General features: G+C 45.2%; 2 protein-coding genes and 1 non-coding gene across 5 annotated transcripts; 1 reads left to right on the top strand and 2 right to left on the bottom strand.

The window, feature by feature from the left end:
* Positions 1 to 8,040: 8,040 nt before the first annotated feature.
* TRNAE-UUC (transfer RNA glutamic acid (anticodon UUC)) lies at positions 8,041 to 8,112 on the bottom strand. The gene has a single exon. It is a non-coding gene; the product is annotated as a tRNA-Glu (tRNA).
* A 1,634-nt stretch (positions 8,113 to 9,746) lies between these two features.
* CCDC115 (coiled-coil domain containing 115) lies at positions 9,747 to 13,383 on the bottom strand. Of its 3 annotated transcripts, none has more exons than XM_058690757.1 (5): positions 13,203 to 13,374; positions 13,025 to 13,128; positions 12,854 to 12,936; positions 12,105 to 12,251; positions 9,747 to 10,338 (listed from the first exon to the last, which is right to left on the bottom strand). In XM_058690757.1, exons 1-5 carry the CDS (start codon positions 13,311 to 13,313, stop codon positions 10,226 to 10,228), a joined length of 558 nt encoding a protein of 185 aa, XP_058546740.1. In that variant the 5' UTR covers positions 13,314 to 13,374; the 3' UTR covers positions 9,747 to 10,225. The 3 variants fall into 3 exon arrangements, with proteins under 3 accessions (XP_058546740.1, XP_058546742.1, XP_058546754.1); XM_058690759.1 differs by having other exon boundaries at positions 12,105 to 12,236; positions 13,203 to 13,366; XM_058690771.1 differs by lacking the exon at positions 12,105 to 12,251 and having other exon boundaries at positions 13,203 to 13,383.
* Positions 13,384 to 13,404: 21 nt separating this feature from the next.
* Positions 13,405 to 18,116, top strand: IMP4 (IMP U3 small nucleolar ribonucleoprotein 4). The gene is made up of 9 exons (XM_058690756.1): positions 13,405 to 14,090; positions 14,233 to 14,341; positions 16,104 to 16,187; positions 16,892 to 17,001; positions 17,080 to 17,212; positions 17,311 to 17,465; positions 17,548 to 17,642; positions 17,763 to 17,836; positions 17,927 to 18,116. Exons 1-9 carry the CDS (start codon positions 14,088 to 14,090, stop codon positions 18,037 to 18,039), a joined length of 876 nt encoding a protein of 291 aa, XP_058546739.1. The 5' UTR covers positions 13,405 to 14,087; the 3' UTR covers positions 18,040 to 18,116.
* The last annotated feature ends 674 nt before the right edge of the window (positions 18,117 to 18,790 follow it).

Genomic DNA, 18,790 nt, shown 5'->3' with positions numbered 1-18,790 from the left:
GAAATTTATCCCAAATGAAAGAACAAGCAGAGATCTAAGTGAAACAGATATAAATAACCCCCAAAGGGGAAAGAGAGAGAGAGGAAAACCAAAAAAAGGCTCTAAATTATAGAGAACAAACTACTGGTTACTGGAGTGGACAGGATGGAGGGACAGGTTAAGTAGTAAGCTTGTCATGATGAGCACTGAGTGGTGCTCCTGGAATTGTTGAGTCAATCTACTATATGCTTGAAACTAAGATCACATTGTATTTTAACTAAGGGAATTCAAGTAATAATAAGAAAATGAAAAAAAAAAACAACCTTTAAGGGGGGGAATGAAAGCCACTTGAAGCACAGTGTGGTTTTAGGCAGTGAGGCACGTGGCCATTCCTATTGCTCATATACACTGTTGCAACAGATGTTCCAATGAGATGTCTGTGAAAAGGTACATGTAAGACACTTTCAGCAGTGAGTAGCTTTAGGCAATTAAGCAGTAGGCCCTTCCCTAGTTTGTATACACAGGAGTTAGGAGCACTTCCTCCAACACTGACCAAAAACGTTAACTGAATTTAAGCACACTGCAGATTCAGGGAGTTAAGGCCATGTCCATCCTCTAGTGCCTTACTATAAGCACATCTTTTCTGTGTAAAAGGCCTATGCAAGCCACTTGAAACACAACCTCTACCTTTAGGAAGATACATGCAGATCCATTACCCTCTCGCAAATATGGAGTATTTAAACAAATGGTCCTATTCCATGTACATGAAATTCTACATGAAAGCCCTTTGAAGAACACTGTACTTTTAAGCAGTGAAGCACTCGGCCAGTTCTGTTGCAGGGAGTATGGCCGAAGTCCCAAAAGATGAGTCCGCAAAGTGCAGTTAAGTGAAGGTCCTCATAATGGAGTCGGAATGAGGCCCTGACTCCAGAATGAAGCTTCTTTTTATTAGGATAATTGCTAAAGATTATGTGCATAAAGTCAGCTAAGCAAGTGTGTTAATCAGCCTTTAAAGATTGAATTTCGAGTTAAATGGTTTCTATAACACTAGGAAGGGTCAGGTGTGAAGGAGGATCCGGCCTTGGACAATGTTAATGGCTCTGGGCGTTCCTTATGAGCCTCTGCCGCATTCAGCTGTGTAAACATGTCCTAAGGCCTTGCACCTTCTCCAGCCCTTCCCTTTGGAAGTCTTTTCCTTTGATGCTTCTCTCCTGCATCTCCCATACATTTCCTATTCCTCATATAGAATGTTTTGATAAGTTTATTCGCATATATTGAAAGTCATCAACCAGTCTTGAAACAGGGTAGTTTTAAGCCATTAAGTTTAAGTGCTTCTATAAAGAGATTTAAGAACACTTGTCACTCCATGTATTTTAAACATATTTGGAGATTTTACCAAGTGCATGGCTGTTTCAGGCAGTTAAGCACCTATACACACCCTAGTGATCATTTAGAAGGATTTAAGCACATTCTCTTATTGGATGAATCTAAGAGACTAATGCAAAGATGCCTTAGCCACAATGGTGTTGTGGCAATTAAGTGCATGGCCATTCCCTTATGATAATAAACAGATTTTAGAGAAAATACCCACTAGATGCATGTTGAAAGCCAAATGAAAGATGTATTAAGCACAGCATAGTTAGGCAGTCAAAAAGAAGTCTCTTCCATAGCATTTATCCAAACAGGTAGAAGAACACTTGTAATTATATGTATTAAAAGGAATTTGAAATACTCACTTAGAACACAACTATCAGGCAGCTCATCACATGGACATTCCCTAGTGCTTGAACAGATGGGTGTAAGCACACTTCTTCCTGCCTTTGAGAAGGTAATTCACAAATGCTTTAAGAAAAGTGTTTTTCTGTGAGTTAAGAACATGGACGTTGCCTTGTGCAAATATAGAGGGTTTGAACAAAAGTTCCTACTGGATCTACACTGAAAGCTGCATGAATAATGCCACTGTACTTTTAGGCACCTAACACTAGGCCATTTCCTGGTGCTTCTACACAAGTGTTTAAGAATACTTCTGACTACACATCCCCAAGAAGCTTTCTAAAACCCTCTTGCAGCAAAGGGTACTTTTCAGCAGTAAAGCACAAGTATCTACACAGAGAGGCGGTGGGGAAAGTGTTACTCCATATGTCTATGAGAGACAAGACTGTCACTTGAAGCACAGTAATGCTTTGGGCACTTAAGTATGGGGCCTTTCCCTATGGCTAGTAGAGAATGTTTTTTAAAGTTTTTATTTAAATGCCACTTGTGATGTATGTATGGTGTTTGGTGTCTGTGTGTGGTGTATGTTTGGTGTGTGTGGGTATCTCTGTGGTGACTGAGTGTGCGATATACCTTTACTATGTGTGTATATGGTAAGTGTGTGGTGTTGTGAAAGTGCGCTGTGAGTATGGTATATGTGTGGAGTTGTGGGTTGACTGTTTTGTGTGTGTGTGTGGCATGTGTGGTATATATTTGGCATATGCGTGGTGTGTGTGTGTGACATATTCCTTTGGTTTCACTTGTGTGTTTGTGGAAGTGTTATATGTGAGGCGTCTGCCAAGTATCTGTTTTGTGTGTGTGTTGGTGGTATTTTTGTGGCATGCTCTGTGCGTGTGTGTTGTATGTGTGGTCTGTGTCTTTGGGGTGTGTGCTGCATGTGTGGTGTGAGTGTGAGAGATGAATGTGTTTGTTGTGTGTGGTGTATATTTGGTATGTGTGTTTGGTATTTTTGTGATGGCTGTGGTGTTTATGTGGTGTGTGGGTGGGGAGCGTGTGTGATGTATGTGCATTATATGTGTCGTTAGTGCTTATGTTTGTGTGAGGGTGGTGTGTGTGCTGAGTTCATTATGTGCCGTATGGCTTGTGGTGTGTGTGTGTGTGTGTGTGTGTGTGTATGTGTTTGTGTGGGTGTGTGATATAGGCACGGTGCGTGTATTATGTGCGTGTTATGTGAGTGTGGCTTGACTGTGGTATGTGTGGTATTTGTGAGATATGTATGTGGCTTCCTTGTCATGTATGTGTAGCGTCCGCATGCCAAATGTGTGTCACGTATGTGTGTATTGTGTGTGTGGTATATGCGTGTTGTGTGTATGGCGTGTGACACATGAGTGGTCTTTGTGGTGTATATGAAGTGTGCGCATGCTATTTGTGTGTGCCCAGTATATTTTTGGTTAAAAGCTGGTCTATGATTTGTGTGTGGTATACACTTGGATATAGTGTATGTGTGAGGTTTTTTGTGTGTCTTTTATGTGTTGTATGTGTTAGCAGTGCAGTGTGTGTGGTGAGTGTGTGGTGCATGTGCTAATATTTGCCTGGTGTATGTGTGGTGTCAGGTGGCTGATGTGTGTCGTTCGTGTGGTTATGTATAGTTTTTGGTGGCAAATATGTGTGGGAGTTTGTGTGGAATATGTGTTCTGCGTGTGTTGAGTGGTTTGTATGTCATGTGTGTGGTTTATGTGCGGTGTGCGTATGTGGTATATGTGGTACGTGTAGTATCTGTGTGGTGAGGATCGGTGCATGTGAGGTATGTGTGTGTGGTCGATGTGTCACACGTACGTGTGGAAATCGTGGTGCATGTGGTACGTGTGGTGTAAGGGCTGCACGTCTTTTGTGTGTGTGGTGTCTCTGAAATATGCGTCTTGAATGTGTAATGTACGTGTGGTATGTGGTGAAAGGGTGTTGTATGTGGTGTGTATGTGGTGTATGCTTGGCTTGGGGGTCCATGGCGTGTGTGCGTGGTGTGTGTCGTATGTGTGTTATGTATGCAGTGTGAGTGTCGCATGTGTTCACGTGTTGCATGTGGGCATGTTGTTGATGTGTGTTGTGTGTGCAGGGTGTGTGGAGTCTGTGTGTGCTGCATGTGCAGTGTTACCTGGTGTGTGGGTTCAGGTTGTGTGTGTGACACATATGTGGTGTGTGCATCCTAATAGTTCTATGTGTGCATGTAGTGCGTGTGTATGATACATGTGTTGTGCATGAATAGTGTAGCTATGTTGTGTTTGGGGCATGTATCCTCTTGTGAGTTTTGCGTATGTGTGGTGTGAGTGGTGTTTGTGTGGTGTATGTTTGTGTGTGGAATATGTGTAGTGTGTCTGTGGTGACTGTGTGAGGGCTGTGTTTTGTGGCAGTCTTTGTGTAATATGTACATTGCCTGTGTGTGGTGTATGTGTAGGTTGTGTGTGGGGTAAATGTGTGGTCTGTGTGCAGAGTGTGTAATATATATCTCGTGTGTGTGTTATCTGTGTGGTGTACATTTGGCCTGTGTGTGTTCTGTGTCATGTGTGTGTACATTGAGTGTGGCATATGCATGATAATAGTGGTTGTCTCCATGGTATGTATTTGATTTGTGTTTTGTGGGGTTGTTTCTGGTATTTCTGGTTTGTGTTGTGTGTATGGTATGTACAGCCTGTGGTCTGTATGCTGTAGATGTTGTGTCTCTGATGTGTGTGTGAGTGGTGTGTTTATGGTGTTTTTGTCAAGTGTGGGTTGTGTTGGGTGCATAGTTATTTTATATGTTGGGGGTTGTGTAGTGCATGTGTCATGTATGTGCTTGGAGTGTGTGTGTGTATGTGTGTGTGGAGTCTATGTGTGGTCTGTGAAGGGTATATGGGTGGTGTATGGGGTATATGGGTGGTGTGGCAGTGCTGTATGAGTTGTGTGTTGATTTGCATGTGGAAGATTGTGTGTGTGTGTGTGTGTGTGTGTGTGTGTGTGTGAATGTTATAAGTACCTGGTTATTGTGTGGGGAATGTGGGGTGTGTTTGTGGTATCTCTGGATAGTGTGTGTTGTACTTGAAGTGTGTTTGTGTGTGTATTTGTGGCATATGTGTATTGTATGTGTGGTGAAGGTGTAATATGTGCTGCGTGTGTGGTATATGTGTGGCTTGTTGTAGTATAGATGTAGTCTGTATATTTGGTATATTTGTGATGCATGTTGTGTGAAGGCAGACTATGTGGTGCGTGTGCAGGATACACATGATGTAACAGTTCCTTTTGTGTTGTAAGTATGTAGAATGTGTGTGTGAAATATAGGTGTGTGAAAAAAAGTATGTGATGTGTGTGCTGTGTTGCAGTATATGTATGGCATGTGCAGTGTGTGGTATGGATTTGTTAAGTTTATTTGGTGTGTTTTACTTGTGGAGTGAGTGTTCTGTATGTGTGGTTATTGTGTGATGTATGTGTGGTATATCTATGTGATATCTCATTTGGTAAATGTGTGGCGTGTCGGTGTATGGTTATATGTGTGGTGTGTGTGGCGTCTGTTTAAAGTGGCTGTGATTTAAGTGTTTTTCTGTGTTTTATATGTATGATATGTGTGGCATATGTGTGGTGTGTGTGTGCTAATGGTATTCGTGTGGTGCGTGTGGAGTGTGCATGGTGTATCAGTGCTATATAGAAGGTTTATGTGTGTTCATGTGTGCTGTATATATGGGATGTGAGTTGTGATGGTGGTGCATCTCTGGTGTGTTTATTCTCCATATGTAGTGTGTGTTTATTTGGTTTTTGTGTGACATGCATGCTGTGTGTGGTATTTGTGTGGTGTTTGTGCTGTGTATGTGTGCCATGCATATGTGGTGTGTGTGTGTGTTACGTATGGTGTGTGGATATGTGTGGTGTTGATGTTTGTTTTGCAGATTTGCTGGTGTGCATTTGTGTGTGTAATTTGTTGTTTGTGAGTTATATATCATGTGACTGTTTGGCATATATGTGGTACGTGTGTTATATATGTGCTATTTGCAATATTTGTGGTGTATATGTGTCATGATTGGTGAGTGTGTGCTATTTTGTGTAGTATGTATGTGGTATATATTGGTGTGTTTCTAGTATATGTATGGTATGCCTGTGTGTTCAGTATGTGTGGTGTGTATTAGTAAGAGTGTGTGTACTATATGTATGTGTATATGTGATGGAAGTTTGATATGCAGGGTATGTGGGCATGTGTGTGGTATATATGTGATGTATATGCGGTATGTGTCTGGTGTGGGTGTGGTGAACGTGTGTTTCTGTGTGACATGTATGAGCTGGGCAGTGCATGTGGTGTGTATGTGTGTGTGTGTGTGTGTGCATGTGTGTGTGTGAGTGTGGTAAATAAGGAGTGTCTGTGGTGTGTGTGACGGGGGGGACTTGTGTGGTTATTTTGCTGTCTCTAAAGAATTTCTTCCAGTTTTCCTGAGGGCTCTGACTCTGAGTTTCATGGCCAGTGGATCCATGCCTAAATTCCAAATGGAGTAGCAAACTGATGCAACTGGCAAAATCTTTTTCTTCTTCTTTTCAGTTTTCATTTGAGGAAAACCAGCATTCACCTGATTGGCTATTTCTAGTCTATTTACAGATATGTGAGTTGATTCTGAACCTGCCCAGGGGGTGTTATGGGCTCCATGTTGAGGAGGGCCACACTTTCCCACACTGAAAAACTTGAAAATCATATCAATAATGGTCTATATCAGAGCCAAGTTACATTTGCTTTATACCAAACAAAACTGTGGAGAACTAAAAGCGCATTGTACAAAATGTATATGGTGTTCTTATATTTCACCTATTCTAGTATGCATGTGACTAGATCCATACTTTCTAGAAAATGCTTCCGTTAAATAATTTAGTGAGTCACTGTTAAATCTGCTATAGTAATAAATTGATGCCTCTTGGCTATTGTTGTCTAAATTAAGCCACCAAGGTAGCAACTACCTAGAACTCTTGTTCTGCAAAAGTACAATAAATATTAAACGTGTCAAAATAAGTAAAATAATAAAATTTAAAATAATAAAATAAAATAAAATAAAATAAAATAAAATAAAATAAAATAAAAAAATAAAATAAATAAAATGGCTTCCCTTGTATGTCAGGCCTTTAGAGAGTTTTTTTCTCAGCAGGGTCAATTAGCCTTTAAGTTTTTCTACCTGTTGCTGGCTCCAGCAGCGGCTTCTGAGCCTGGTATACTATGACTCTCTGTATTCACTCTTCTTTCCAGGTTTCAAAGCAGCAATTTGCCCTGTGATTTCAGTTTTCTCATGGATCTGAGAAGAGTTGTTAAATTTTAGTTTATTCAGCTTTTTTTCTTGTGAAGACAGGAGTGATGACTTCCAAACCCCATTGTATCTATTTTAACATGTAATATGTTAATATTAATATTATATTAATTATATATTTTTATTTATAGATAATATTAATATTTAACATGTAATATTTTAAAGTAATATGATAATAGAAATAATTTCTCCCCCCAAAATGTGTGAATGAATAAACTAGTGTAGTGGTCTACTCCTGAAGGCAGGACCTGCACATAACCTCCCTGGATTGACTAAGTGAACCAGAGAAAAGGAGGTGGAAAATTGAGGAAGGCATTTAGTGACTCATGTTTGTAGTTTTTGATGGGAATTGTGCACGTGCGCGGGGGGGAGGGGGGGGTGCTGAGTGAGGGGTTATTTTAAAGTTTTAAGTAACTTTCATAAAGGGTAGGGGGAACACCGGCTTGCTCAGGTGAAAAAAAAACGGAACTCTAACCACTGGACCATTCGGCAAACAAAGCGGCCACAAGACCAGAGAAAGTTAAATCGTCAGAGACTTCTTCCAACTGGCTGTCTCCAGTCCATTCATGCACTTCATCCTGTGCTCCTCCAGAGACTCAGCTCCAACCCTTGCAGCCCAGCTTCTGGACTGTCTCTGGAGCAGAGGCTGCAAGTGTCTTGATTCCACCCAGCCCCTCCTTCCTCCTGGAGGGTGTCCTTACCCAGAAGTGTGTGGGAGGGGCCAGACAGTGGTCACCCTCCACTGAGATTGACAATAAATTTTGAATATTTTAAATATTATTTAATATTTAAATATAATAGTATTCACTTCTATAATGTATATGGTATCTTCTATAATTAATAAGTTGTTGATAGAGAAAGCAGTTACTGATATGGTGAAAATTGACACTTCGTTCAAAATACAGAAAGCTGGGGCCCAGAGCTCCCTGGACCTCAATTTCTCCAGGTTTAAATAGAGAGAAATGCCCAATTCTATCTGAGGTGTTCCACTGGCAGAAGAAACAAAATTCCAGCCAATTGAAGAAACAAAACAACACCGCTATTCCCATACCGGGAGTCGAACCCGGGCCGCCTGGGTGAAAACCAGGTATCCTAACCGCTAGACCATATGGGAGTCAGGGCCAACCTGCTTCTCATCTCGTATACATCACTTCTGTCAATTTGTCATGTGCACTCCCACACAACAGCGGCGCACTACTGGGCTCGCTCCGCCCATGGAGATTCGCTCTGACTGCAGCTCCACCAGCCCCAGTTTCAAGACCCCTTTCTCAAGACTCGGCCCCCCGGGTGGGAACATCCGGGCCTCCTCAGGGGCGGGAACTCCTGGTCCCGGAAATCTAAAGGACTAGGGCCAGGGCAGATCGCCGAGCGTTTAGGTATCCACAGTCCGCGTTTGCAGGCACACCTGAAGCCCAACTCCAAACAATAAACGGTCATTTACTGACATCTAAAATAAAGGACCCCTTCTAGGACCGGAGTTCCACGTTAATATCTTTTCCGTGAAAAGCAAAAACGGATTGTGGTATCTTATTTTAGCTTCTTCGTTGGTAGCAGCCGTATTTTGTTCTGAAATTTCTCTACATTACTTTTGAGTGCTTCCAACAGGCTTTTCACGGACAGCTTAAGCTCAAAGTGACAAAAACAAAAAGAAACATTCTCCCCAATCCAATCACAAATCTGACCACTGCGATTAAAGTATATGTGAGGGGCGCCTGGGTGGCGCAGTCGGTTAAGCGTCCGACTTCAGCCAGGTCACGATCTCGCGGTCCGTGAGTTCGAGCCCCGCGTCAGGCTCTGGGCTGATGGCTCGGAGCCTGTTTCCGATTCTGTGTCTCCCTCTCTCTCTGCCCCTCCCCCGTTCATGCTCTGTCTCTCTCTGTCCCAAAAATAAAAAATTAAAAACGTTGAAAAAAAAAAAATTAAAAAAAAAAAAAAAAATAAAGTATATGTGAAAGGCTCAAGGATTATTAACTGACAGTAAGATCAATGAAACAATAGAAGTCCAAAATATGGTAGGGGTATACACTGGGATTAAGTGAAAGAATAAAAGGTGGCATCTCAAAGCGGTAGGGGTAGATTAATCAACATAATGTATATATGTATGTAGACCTATGGTAGAAAAGACAAATTGGTTGCAAGATTCACTCCGTACCTCAACTGAAAGTTTTTGAGGAAAACACTGGAGAATTCCTTTATCACATCAATTACAACCCCAAGTCCAGAAATCATAAAACAGCTGATTGATCAACTCTATTAAGAAAACTGACTAAAAAGAAAAATACAAGAGCTGGGTGATGGTTACTACAGCTTTCACCTTAGTTATTCATTAAGCTATTCAATTATTTTGTGCAGTTTAATGTGTTTTATTTTATAATAAAGGCTTTAAAAAAACACCATATGCAAAGTTAAAAGACAAATTGGGAAAAATATTTATATTTCGTATATGAACAAAGGATTAATTTTCCCCAAACATAAAGATTACCTCCTGGAAACTGCTAAAAATACCAACAACCCAGCAGGAAAATGAAGCATGGACACAGTTCCCATCACAGGAAATACAACTGGACCTTCAAAAATTAAGAGGGTTGGTCTCACTTCTGTAAAGATAGAGGAAGGTTTTTAAAAATCTGAAAGGTCTTTTCCTGGAGTTCCCTTCCTAGAGTTCCCTTGAAAATCTAAGTCAAATCTTTTTTACTTTCTGGCTTAAAACCTGTCAAGGACTGCCTATCTACTCAGGTGTTTGTTAACATTGACATGGAATCATGCTGTCCTGATCTGTTATCCATGTTTGGTTTTTTTTCCTACATCAAAATCAGTTTTGAGAATCTAGTGAAACTGAAGCACCTATTTTTTGCCCTTCCCTGCCACTAGCTGGATAGTATTGCATCTTGTAAAGAAACTGCAGCTGATATATCCACGAGGATGTTCTGGTTATTTACTAATATGAACTAACCTAACAGCTTTGCCCTCTGCCCCACATGACTGTGTCCTAGGAGAATACAAGCCTAGAAGTGGTTTCACAGTAGTGACTTTAAACATTAATCAGTTTGCCTCTTCAAACTTTCACATCTAACAAAGCTGAAAACATGCAAACCAGAGAAATTTTAAGTAGTAGGGATTAGCTGGGAATAGGGGCAGGGGCAATCTGTGAAGGAGGAAGGCCTGAGATAAGGTAGCCAGCCACATGAAGGAACAGCTGCGCTCACTCCTCTGTCTCTGGTCACAGGTCAAGCAGACTCAGGCTCCAGCTGCTTGAGTTTTTCCTGGAGCCCCCGGAGCTGGCTTCGACCCCAGTCAATGCGGATCTGAAGAGTGGCCATGTCTGCAGCCAGCTGCAGGCCTAAATGAAGAGATACGATTGTCACCATGGTATCTGTGATGTGACACATGACTCAGGGGACATCCCCAGGGACTGGAAAGGCTCCAGGACTCTGGCCTCCATGCTATTCCTAAAATATTCCAGGAAGAGCCTTGCATTGGCTACTTCAGAACTTCACCAGACACACAAAATTCTACCTCTTCAACAGACCTCCTTGACCCCCTTACTATCACCCATCAAGAACTAAAAGTTCACAGATCATAACACTGTTGCATGCCCTCATTTCCTTCCTTCTTTCCTTCATTATCACAGTACTTCACTGTTCTCTCCCTCTATCTGTATTCTCTGCCTCCAAGAGTGCTCCACATCCTGGATCCACATCGAGGTGGCTTTTGCCTGACGCCTCTATTAAGTCATCTGGGTCCTCCATGCTACCTAGTCCACTGGCCAGTTCAGTCTTCAGCCTACCTGCCTAACAGCAGAGCTGGCCATGCATCTGATCACCTCCCTCCAGGAAGCACTTTCTCTTCTTTTCTTCTGGGGTCCCTTACCCTCTGGGTGATGCTCCTGCCTCACCACTGCTTCTCAGTCTCCTCATCTGGTTTCTCCCCTATCTCTTCCCATCTCCTCTCCACACTCCAAGGCCCTCTGCTGATCTCAGCTTTAATGCCGTGTGTCAGCAGCTTGAGAATTTAAACACCAGTGTCATGCAGTGGGCTCCTAAATCGCTCTTTCAAGGCCAGGTCTCTTCCAGACTCCAGATTGCGTGTGCCCAGACACCTGATCAAAGTCTCCACCACCCAGCACGGGGAACACACACCCAACTCCTGACTTTACCCTTGCTGCAACTCTGCGGCCCTCTCACAACAGGTGAGGGCAGCTTCAGTCCCCAGGTGGTCTGGCTCAGGTGGAATCCCCAGGTGGAATCTAGGGGCTCATTCTTCACTCCTCTCCTTCCCTTACTCTCAAATTGATCTATCAGCAAATCCTGTGGCTTTTACTCTCAAAACATACAGGTTCCCACCACTTACCCCCTCCTTCACAGCCTTCACCTGTATCTCAAGCATGGCTGCTCCCTGGCACCTGCTTCCTCCCTTTGCTCTTGTCTTTTCCCACCCAGTACCCACAACTTTCCTACCACTCTGTGGGTCCAGTGCACCTCCCTCTGTTCAGAGCCAAAGTCCTCATCAGGGTCTACACAGCCTCAAATCATCTGGCCCAGCCCCCCTCTGACCTCAGCTCCTGGCATTACCCCCTGCATTAATTCCACTCCAACCTATTGGCTTCCTCTCTGCCATCTCAAACACCATCTCATCTCAAAGCATTTGCCCTGGCTAATACTTCTGCCAACAACACCAATCCCCCAGATCACCCACAAAGTTCTCTCCATCTCTTCAGAGAAGCCTTTCCAGACCACCCTTCATAAAATAACTCCTCTAGCCCACTCCTGTCCAACTCCATCCACTGTACCCTATCTTATTTTTTCATAACAATCCCCTACCTGGTATTATGTATAGGGCTTACTTATTTACTTGCATGTTCTCTTTCTCCCCTCAACAGAATAAACATTCCATGAGGGGTGTTTATCCCTTTTGTTTCCTGCTGTATCCCCAGCACCTAGCATGGGCCTGGAACACTACCAACAGCCAGTAAATGCTTTTTGAAAAAATAGCAGGTGTACAACAAAAGTCTGCTGGAGAAAACCTGGAAAACCCTTTGCATATTAAGCGCAGCCGTGTCATGGCATTAGTGCTCAAGTCCTTCCAGTAGATAGAGGATCCACTCACCCTCCCGGAAGCTGGCTTGGGCCTGCCGTAGACTGTGAGGAACCAGGATTCCAAACCAGTTCAGAGGGTCCCGGAGGGCTGGGAAGGACTCTGGCTCTGGGGTTCTGGTGAGACCCTTGCGTCTTCGCAAAGCTGGGTAAAGAAAGACTGGAGGTTGGGGGTTTCATTAAGTATTCCTTGTCTTCTCAGTGACAATGTTGAACTTGATCTGAGCTCATGATCCTGACAAAAACCGATGGTTGGAAAATTCCCCCAACCATTTATGTTCCAGAAAGCAGCTTACCATAAAGAACAACCCTTCCCTTTGTGACTCAGATGAGAGGCCCTGACCACTCTTTCTCAAGACTCTCATAACATCAGCAAATGACCCCCTTGTTAACCTGTGACAGAACCACACGAGGACTTTTCTCATTTGCCTGAACATGCTGAAAGGCCAGACAGAACCTCCAACTCCCATTCCTCTCATAAGTGATTGCGATTAGAATTTTGTCCCTCTAAGGTAGTTAGACATATAAACATTTTCTGTCCAACTGACTGAAACCTACCCTGATTGCAAAACTATCACAACTGTAAAGGACCTCATCTAAAACTTGTCTACCCTGCTGAGACATTCTGATCCTCCAATCTGGGCCGCTCTCTCCATCGCAACACCCTTAATAAAATCATCTCCTCAATTATCCTGTACATTTTGTTTTTGACACCTGGAGGGCGCCCAGGCGGGAAGAAGCGGGGGAGGGAGGGGGACCCACCTGCCTCTCGGGGCCCCACCTCCTCTGGAGTCTGGGCGCTGGCTCTCACCAGCCAGAACCTCTGGAGTCCGTCCTGGGCCTCGCTGAAGAACGAGAAGGTAGGAACGACATTTGGAGGCCCCAGCCTGGACCCCTGCCCGCCCACCCGCTCCAGCATGCACAGCTCCTCACCTGGTGTAGACGCAGACCTGGGGCTCCATGAGGGAGGCATACTGCAGGGGACCTACCGATTTGGCACCCATAGAGTAGCGAGCTTTGGAGAGCGAGAGCCAGCCCTGAGATGAGAGGAGAGCGGTGAAACTCAGTTTACCTCCGCATGCCCTCTCGCCCTCCCTCCCCAGCCTCCCACCTCCTCCACCCGAGCGTTCAGTGCCGCCCGCTTCGCCTCCAGTTCTTCCAGGTCCTGGAACAGCTGCAGAAGCAGCGAGTCCAACTCCGCTCGTAGGTCCGGCGCAGCCATGGGCCCAAGGTACTGAGGTCTGGAACCAGCCTCTTCCCAGGTCGTCCAATCGTCGTTCGCCATGCCGGCATGACAGCCAATAGGCCCCCGAGACCCACCTTCAAGGGGCGTTCCCAGACGTGGGCCTAGTCTCCCGAAGTTTAGAGGTCGCAGGGGAGTCGCTTCTAAAGGCAAGCGCGCCTAGAGCAGCGGCACGGAACTGATTAGCCGGTTTCTCTGAAGTAGGCCAGCCTACCGAACAGCCGGCTAGAATTATGGGTAGTTCTGAGTTCCTTCTGGCGACGGCTGCATTTTAAAAGTAGGGCTATAGCTGTGGCGATGGACGAGGCAGCCATTTTAAGGGAGGAGGGGTTTCAATTCCCGGAACCCGGAGGCGAGCCTCTGGTCTACCGCTGTGCTGCTTTTACAGTTGCTGGGTCATTTAAGGCCGCCAGTTATGAATATTTTAACGGTTCGTCATCTTAAAATTGGGCATCCTGCACAGCAGTGAAAAGTAGCGAAGCCACACACGGACATCTTTATTAACTGCTATCCTATGGGACAACACTTTGACGCCAGCCTATTGGCTGCTCCAGTGAGCATGCGCTTCCAGACTGGCCAATCGCCTTGCGACTTCCACCCCACCCTTCACCATCTTAACATTGGGCGCTTCTAGCAGTAGCAGAGTTTAGTGAAGCTTCTGGCTACCTTCTTGGTTGAGGGCAGAATCGAGGGTGGAGCTGCGCGGGCTGAGCCGGCAGATTCTCCGGGACCCACGTGGAAGCCGCGCTCAGAATGGTAGGAGGAATGTTTGAGCTCCTGTTTTTGATGTTGGGGGTTCGCGGAGGGCTGGGGATGGTTCCTGGACTTGGGGCGGGTGGCCCTCGGGGCCCGGCCGTGTGTGGCTAGAAAGAGGTCCACCGGACCCGCTGTTCCCTAGCTGCGTCGTGAGGCCCGCCTTCGCCGGGAGTACCTGTACCGCAAGGCACGCGAGGAGTCGCAGCGAGCCGCCCAGGAGAAGAAAGAGAAGGTTCGGCGCGCGCTCGAAGGTATGCCGGTCGCCGCCCCTAGGCAGCTTTAAACATGTCAATATAAAGACCATTGGTTTGCATTTTAAAACCCAACGGAATAAAACCCTTTTATTAGCATTTCTTAGTGTGGCTAAGAACACTGGGCTGTTTTCCTTGCCTGTTGGGTCTCCTGTTGGTTTGCAGATGCCCCTTCCGTGATGGTATGAATTACTTACATTTGTGCTGCAGTATCCAGATTTTACAGTTTGCCTATTAATTTTGTTTACAGTGTGTTCTTACCAAATTTAAATTCTTTACGTTGTCCTATAGATATTTTACCTCCCGCCCCCACCGCCCTTATTTTTCTTTTTGCTACCTTCAGTACAAGGTAGCAAGAATATCTTACTGTCTTAGTATTGTTATGATTCCCTTGTTTTTTAAAACTGTTAAATTGCAGAGAACTTAATTTTATTTGAGTTGTTAATTAGGATCTAACTTTGCAGTATTTTCTCCACTTTTTTAAAAAAAAGTATTTTCTCTGCTTTTTACTTGTCATACTAATGAAGAGTGTTACAGATGCCTAATGGGAAGTCCCGTATCCATCCCTATTTTCTTGGTTCTTGTGTGGATGGAACTTTGTTTTCTATTCTGATAGTACTTTAGCTTAATACCTCTAATTATTTTAAATTCACTTTGATTTTCTTATGGTTTAGACAGAAAGTGCATATGTTTTGTATATATATGTTTGCATTAAGCATTGTGTTAAACACTTGTGACCTATCTGCCCACATTAGAAATTAAAAATGCTCGATATATTGAAATTCAAGAATATTTACCCCAACTCAGATAACCGCAACATTGAATAGTGTTTGAAAATAAACCATTTCCTTGTTTTTCTTTGTGCTTATGTCATACTTGTTTGTATCCCTAAATCATATGGCTCGATTTTTAGTTTTAAATGTAATTTTTAGGTTGTATGTATTCTTTCACAGCTTTATATTTTCACTCAGCATTGTTTCTAAGATCAGTTGAGTGTAGTGGGGGCTCCCATTTCCCTGTGCTTGGTATTGAGCTTATTTTTAGTTTGGGGCAGTTAACAGCACTGCTGCTGTGAACCTTTTCTTCCATGTGCAAGAATTTCTCCAGGGCATATTGGAAAGAAATCTTGGGTCCAAGGGCATGTTCATATTCTGTACTTCAGCTCTGCCTACAGCCCAGCCCTTTTGCCAAGTACAGCTTTAGTTCACAGAAGAAACCTCTGACCCAAAGCATCAAGATTAGCAGTTTGGGGGCACTTGGGTGGCTCAGTCGGATTTAAGCATCCGACTTCAGCTCGGTTCATGACCTCACAGTCTGTGAGTTCCAGTCCCACCTCAGGCTCTACACTGAGTATGCAGACCCTGCAAGATTAGCAGTTTTGTTATCAGAGGGTTTCAGGATTTCTGGTCCACCTTTGTACAGAGCACTCTGGATTTATTCTTTAAAAAAATTAGTTTGTTAATTTTTTTCTAATTACAAAAACAGTATATACTTGCGATTAAATATTTGTAGAAAGCCCTCAAACCATGAAATTCAGGAACAAGAAACAACCTGTAACCATTGTTAACGGGTTGGCATGTAAGACAAATTGTTTTGTCTTTCCCTTCCTCCTGCCAAAAAATCATGAATCTTCTTTCTGCACAGAAGGGAGTAAAAAAGGTACTTTTTCATCAAGTCTGTACAGTTTTTGTAAGCCACAGTGTTGTTCAAATAAAGGATCCATGCTTGTGTCTTACTCAGCCCCTCTGTCTTCCCCCTGCAGAGAACCGCCTGATTCCTACGGAGTTACGCAGGGAGGCTCTGGCCTTACAGGGATCCCTGGAGTTTGATGATGCCGGTGGTGAAGGTAAACTTTCCTGACACTGGGCCAGCTTTTCTCCCTGCACTTGAGCCTGCTGGCTTCCATGTCATTCCTCAGACACCTTGAAGGAAAGGCTCTGCAGCTCCTGCTCCCAAAACTCTCCCAAGTGCCCTCATGGCTCTGCACAGATGGCACCTCAGAACAGCTCTTCTTTACTGCTCCCAATTCCATTTATGTAACACATACAATATTATCCCACTTTCTGTTTTGTCTGTTGTTTCCCTTACTAGAATAAGAACTCTGCCAGGGCAAGACAGTGTCCATTTTGTTCACTGCCATGTCCCCGGCTCCTGGTACTTCCTTGGCATCCACATGTTTCATTCGTTGCGTTACTCAACAGATATTAAAGGTATCAAAGACATAAATTTTTGTTACGAAGGAAAGGAGTCTGTTACCTTTGGCCTAACAATCTGGACTTGTGCTAGTATGGTAGCAACTAACCCTGTGTGATAAATATAATTAAAATGAACTAAAATTAAATCATATTTAAAAACTTAGTGCCTCAGTCACACTTGTGTTTGTGATCAGTGTGGCTAGGGAGCCACCTTCCTGCCCAGTGCAGGTGTGGAGCATTTTCATTGTCGAAGGTGTTACCAGACAGTGTTGCTCTAGACAGATTCACGCTTCCTCAAGTTAGCATTTTACTTCCCAAGGCGATGTACTGTTCTTGCCCCTCATGCTCCTGACAGGTGTGACCAACCACATGGATGATGAATATCGATGGGCAGGGGTTGAGGATCCTAAGGTCATGATCACTACCTCTCGAGATCCCAGTTCTCGCCTGAAGATGTTTGCAAAGGTACCAGTAGTGGGGAGCAAGTGGGAGATGCTAAGGCACTAGTGGTCCCAGTCCTAATTCTAGTGTGTTCGTGTGCAGGAGCTGAAGTTGGTGTTCCCGGGTGCCCAGCGCATGAACCGTGGCCGGCATGAGGTGGGGGCACTGGTGCGAGCCTGCAAAGCCAACGGGGTCACTGACCTGCTGGTTGTCCATGAGCATCGAGGCACACCTGGTAAGTCTGGTGGGCAGGCACCAAGGTGTCTGCTGGGGTTGCTGGGGTGACCGTCTGAGAGCAGAGTGGGTCTCTGACGGCCTGCCTGGCCCCGCCAGTGGGGTTCATTGTCAGCCACCTGCCCTTCGGCCCCACTGCTTACTTCACACTGTGCAATGTGGTCATGCGGCATGACATCCCTGACCTGGGAACCGTGTCAGAGGCCAAGCCTCACCTCATCATGCATGGCTTCTCCTCCCGCCTAGGCAAGCGGGTGAGTCTGGGTCCAAAGGGTGAGGGCTGGGGGCAGGGAGTTCCAGGCTGGGCATTTGCCGCTCTCCTTCCCTCTGACCCAGGTCTCTGACATACTCCGTTACCTGTTCCCTGTGCCCAAAGATGACAGCCACCGGGTCATCACCTTTGCGAACCAAGATGATTATATCTCCTTCCGGTGGGTCCATGGGCTGGCCTTAGAATGGTGTCCTGATTTTTGTGTCCCTCTGCTGTTTATTGTCGACCCACATCTGCCTCCTGTCTCCCCTCATCCCTGCCCTGCCTCCCCTCGCCCCAGGCACCACGTATATAGGAAGACCAACCACCGCAGTGTGGAGCTGACTGAGGTTGGGCCTCGCTTTGAACTGAAGTGTGAGTTTGGGGCTTTACTCTACTTCTGGTCAGGGATGGGGAGGAAGTCTGGCAGTATAGATGACAATGTTCCAATCTCCATCCCCCCAGTGTATATGATTCGCCTGGGCACGCTGGAGCAGGAGGCCACCGCAGATGTGGAGTGGCGCTGGCACCCGTATACCAACACCGCACGCAAGAGGGTCTTTCTGAGTGCTGAGTGAGCCCACTCACTGAAAAGGACATAGACCTGGATCCAGGAGGAAGGGAGGGGTCAGAATAAAGTCTGTGTGCCACACTACCACATTTGTCTCTGTGTGGTCAGGACAAGCCCACTGTCAGGCTGAATGTGAGGGACAGTGTTCCTGGGGTCCCCTCGGGGGGAACCTGACAGCTCGGGGACATTTTGAGGCCTGGTATTGATACTGTGTGTAGGACGAGGCAGGCCCATCCTGCTGGCTTGTACCTTAGCCATAGGGAAGGTTTGGGAGATTTGATGCTGCTGTGACTGGAAAGTCAGAGGCCCTCTGAGAACTCATCTCAGGCTGGGGATGGACAGTGGTACGGGTTTTACACAGAATGTTCGTGAAGACAGCATGCACCCAAGCAACAACCTTCGGAGAGAAATCCATCAAACCACAATGGGGCGGCCTGAGAACAAGTCAGGCAGGGGCATGGAGAGTGGAGAGCTACAGGGTAGCGTGAAGCAGCAGGGGCCATCTGGATGATCTGTGTAAAGACCCTGAGCTGGACGTACTCATGAGGGTCCCAGGAGCAGGAGTGGCCTAGTGGGGGGGGGGGGGCTTGAGGGGGGCTGGTGATAGGACCTCACGTGATGTCTGTGGCTTTTGGCTCCACTCGTGAATCCAGAGGCTTCTGGAGCCTCTCTCACCTTGCCATCGCCTCGGTTCATGAAGAATATGCCACTAAAATTTTTGTGTAAGTTACAGAAATTCCAAAATATATACAAAGCAG

This window comes from Neofelis nebulosa, chromosome 1, assembly GCF_028018385.1.
Source record: "Neofelis nebulosa isolate mNeoNeb1 chromosome 1, mNeoNeb1.pri, whole genome shotgun sequence".
Taxonomy (NCBI): Eukaryota; Metazoa; Chordata; class Mammalia; order Carnivora; family Felidae; genus Neofelis; species Neofelis nebulosa.
This window is presented reverse-complemented; position numbering and strand designations above follow the sequence as displayed.

What these genes read in the sequence shown, in the direction of transcription:
- CCDC115 (XM_058690757.1), bottom strand. Translation starts at nt 13,313, where the DNA reads ATGGCTGCGCCGGACCTACGAGCGGAGTTGGACTCGCTGCTTCTGCAG. An exon ending in TGAACGCTCGGGTGGAGGAG is followed by an intron (nt 13,129 to 13,202) that starts GTGGGAGGCTGG and finishes CTCTCATCTCAG; the next exon opens with GGCTGGCTCTCGCTCTCCAA. An exon ending in CCAAGCCAGCTTCCGGGAGG is followed by an intron (nt 10,339 to 12,104) that starts GTGAGTGGATCC and finishes CTCTTCATTTAG; the next exon opens with GCCTGCAGCTGGCTGCAGAC.
- IMP4 (XM_058690756.1), top strand. An exon ending in GCCTGAAGATGTTTGCAAAG is followed by an intron (nt 17,002 to 17,079) that starts GTACCAGTAGTG and finishes GTTCGTGTGCAG; the next exon opens with GAGCTGAAGTTGGTGTTCCC. An exon ending in GATGATTATATCTCCTTCCG is followed by an intron (nt 17,643 to 17,762) that starts GTGGGTCCATGG and finishes CCCTCGCCCCAG; the next exon opens with GCACCACGTATATAGGAAGA.